This window comes from Marmota marmota, unplaced genomic scaffold (genome assembly GCF_001458135.2).
Source record: "Marmota marmota marmota unplaced genomic scaffold, marMar, whole genome shotgun sequence".
NCBI lineage: Eukaryota > Metazoa > Chordata > Mammalia > Rodentia > Sciuridae > Marmota > Marmota marmota.
The window spans coordinates 30950230-30953734 of NW_026000241.1; the positions used below are offsets into that span (position 1 = coordinate 30950230).

The window sequence follows — 3505 nt, forward strand, 5'->3', positions numbered from 1 at the left end:
TTATTTATTTTTATTTTTTTATATTGATTTTTTAGTTGTATTTGAACATAACAGCTTTATTTTATTTATTTATTTTTATGTGGTGCTGAGGATTGAATCCAGGGCCTTGCACATACTAGGCAACTGCTCTACCACTGAGCCACAACCTCAACCCTATTTATTTATTTATTTATTTATTTTTATTTGTTTACTTATTTATTCATTCATTCACTCAATGAATTGAATACAGGGCCATGTAACCTCTGAGCCACATCCTCAGCCCCTTTTAAAAAATTTTTATTTTGAGACAGTGTCTGACTAAATTGCTTAGGGCCTCACTAAGTTGGTGAGGCTCGCTTTCAACTTGCAGTCCTCCTTTCTCAGCTTCCCAAGCCACTGGGATTACATGCATGTGCCACCTTCCCATATGGCCTGGCTCTTTCTCTCATTTATTAAAGAACTTTAACCAAGCAGACTTTTTTTTTCATGTCTTTTGTCTTTTATTTAACTATCTTTTCTGATTACATAAACTATTTCATAGAAAAGTGAGCAATTTATAAAGGATTAAGAAAATAAAAATAATCTATAATTCTACTACTCAGGCATAAGAAACCTATTTATTCAGTTTATATATATCAATGTATGAAACAGATTTCTAAGCAATAACCTATTATCTATCCACCTATCTTAAAATTTATTTAAAATATACTAATAATGGTTAAATGTTGCAAACATGATTAATCAATTTCTCCTTCATGCTTTTCTGTGCTAATTTTAGGTGCAATAAAATCATATTATTTTATAGTAAAAAATGGAACTATTGAAAAAGGGAAAATAATCTATAAAAGTAAATTAATATTGGCAAAAATAACACTAGAAGAAATCATGAATAAAACTTGTAAATTTTGATTTTTGTTTTTATCTAAATTACAAAGGCATTTCTACAAACACCACGAATTATTTGCTAAAGAACTAATTAAGTGAAAAAAATCCTAACATATAATAGTGCTAATTTATAATCACAAAATTGGTAAGAATAGCCAGAAGACTTGAAAAAATAAGAGAAAGTAATTCCTAAAATGTTTAAATCCTATAAAAATTTGTAAACACCCTAGTAATCAAATATATACAAATTCAAAAGTGTTTTTATAATCTAAGTAGCAACATTAAAATAATAACCTTGAGTGATTTTGAGATTGGAATAAATGGATTTTTTTTTTTTTTTTACTATTGAAATATTGGTTCACTATTGCTGCAGACTACTTACCAATTCTGCAAGGAATGTATCAAATTCATTTTCATTAGAATTTCTGTTAAAAATAATTTCAATATTCTCTATATGCTCTTCCAGTTCCTGGAACTGTGTGTGAATATGCCTATATGCCCATGCGCCTGAGGAGCCCTGGGCCACAACATTTTATTTTCCTGACCTTTTCCTTGGTCAGTCTTTTGTCCCTTGGTCAGAGATCATGTTGAGTCCTGTGGATCTGTAGATGTGGCAGAATCCTTACTCAACTGATTGATTCATGACTTTTCATCTCAAATCACTTTACTGAGGAGTCTGAAGACTCATTTCATTGGTATTCTGATCCCCTCTCCCTAAGGCAGACTCTTTCTCTAACTAATTTTCACTTTCACCAATATGATTACTCGTACTTTAACAAACATACCCAAGTTTTTTTTTTTTTAAAGCACATTAGGATTTTAACAGTGAATATAAAAGTAACTTTCTAAATTATTAAAATTGCACACACACAAAAAGCATCCTTTTCTGTTTCTCAAGTCCATATCTTAACTGTCAAGATTGATCAAGATTTTCTGTCTTGGTTTCTTTTTCTGTAGATCTTCCTGAGGAAGAAGATGGGGATTGGTGCTTCAGGGCAGTTGGGCAAAGCACAATAAAGAGGCTTGTTTTAAATGTCTCTTCCCAACACAATAGTCTTTACCTAGAATAGTTCCAGGCTGACATTTTTCCTCTGGGAAGAGTATGAGAAGATGTTGAAGAGTCAGGAACTTGCACATGAGACTAAAATCTCATCAGAGAGAGATATTCTCTGAGACATAGTAGAACATTTCATGGAAAATTGAATGAAGTTCCATAACACAGTTATAGAACAATAAAAGAATGTGATGCAAAGGAAGGAGAAAGGTTTTTGAGGATTTTCTCAGCGGATTATTCTCCTGGAACATACATTTCTGTGCAAGCCTGTCTGAGGCGCTGAGATTTTTTCCTTTCTCACAGCACTTTAATTGCTGCAGTACCCTCCAGCAAGTTTGCTTTAGCTTGTTGTTTCCTAGAATTAGGATAAAGGAGTGACCCCAGGGATATATGGCTGTGGTTGTGAAACCAAAAGTAAATAGCAGTTTGTTTTCTGGCTTACTACCACATACTGCTTCTATGAGGATGCCTATCACATGCAAGATAAAGAGGATGATAAAAGATATTAAAACTTCCATGGCTTTCACATGAGCTTCTGTATTGAGGTCTGCGAATCCTGTGTTGTTCAGTTGCATATGACTTTTGTGTTTCCACAGGGAAACGATCAATAGGACACAGGTAATTAGGAATACTGTAAAGAAGAGAGTGACTCCCAGATTGAGAAAAATCTGTTTAAGTAAGAAATCACTTCCCTGTAGGTGAAACAGCTATGATGTGTTTCTATGGTTTATTTTATCACCATTAATCACCTTCACAACTTGTAGAAAAGTAAGTAACCATGACACAAACAAGCATCCAATCAGAAAGGCAAAAACTCTATTGATTCTTCTCTTCAACCAGCGAAATATGTAGTGGGAAAACTTCGCTGTCTTCAGGAAATAGAAGATGCTGAGGTTGGTAGCAAACCAGATATTCGAGTGATAGAGGAACTAAAACATTCAACTAAGTAACTAAAATATTCAGTTAGGTCACTAGAAGTATGCATATCTGGAGAGAATGACTTTATGACTCCATCAAAACTTATGTACCATATTATAGAAACTCTAGAAATAGCCAAGCCTGTGAGAATAAAGCTAATAATAGAGAACTTCTTATTCTTGACACAGTCCATGCAGTTTACAAGTCCAATAAATTCATTCCCCAAAACCCCCAGTACTAACTGAGTAGTTGTGACAAAAAAGAGGATTTCTACCACGCTTGGCATATCTTCAGTATCCAAGGTCACTTCTGTTGCATCTGCTTTCAATTACCTGCTCCAAAAAGAAGCATATATTAGCGGCTTGATGGGAAGTGTGACTTTCTTCTCTTTATTTAAATAAAGACTTTAAAGTGCCTCGGGAATGACTGGTGATCCTATCAGAAACGTCTTTACAGAAATTGACCCAGTTATTTCTATATAACTTAGCTAGTCTATGGAACATATATCTAGACAGATGCCTACTTATAATTTGTTAATATGCAAATGAAAGTTTCCGTTTTATAGATTTTCCTTGTCCTTCTAAGACTCTTTTGCATTTAATAAACTGAATTATGGAGTAGAAGTGCCAAACTAGACCTACATGATAAAAAACATATCAGAAACAAACA

At 33.4% G+C, this 3505-nt stretch overlaps 1 protein-coding gene across 1 annotated transcript; it reads right to left on the bottom strand.

Annotated features, from left to right (window-relative positions):
• Positions 1–2016: 2016 nt before the first annotated feature.
• Tas2r10 (taste 2 receptor member 10) lies at positions 2017–3122 on the bottom strand. Its single transcript, XM_015488949.1, is given in 2 exon segments — positions 2017–2838; positions 2841–3122. Coding segments are annotated over 2 exon segments (1104 nt in total).
• Positions 3123–3505: the final 383 nt, after the last annotated feature.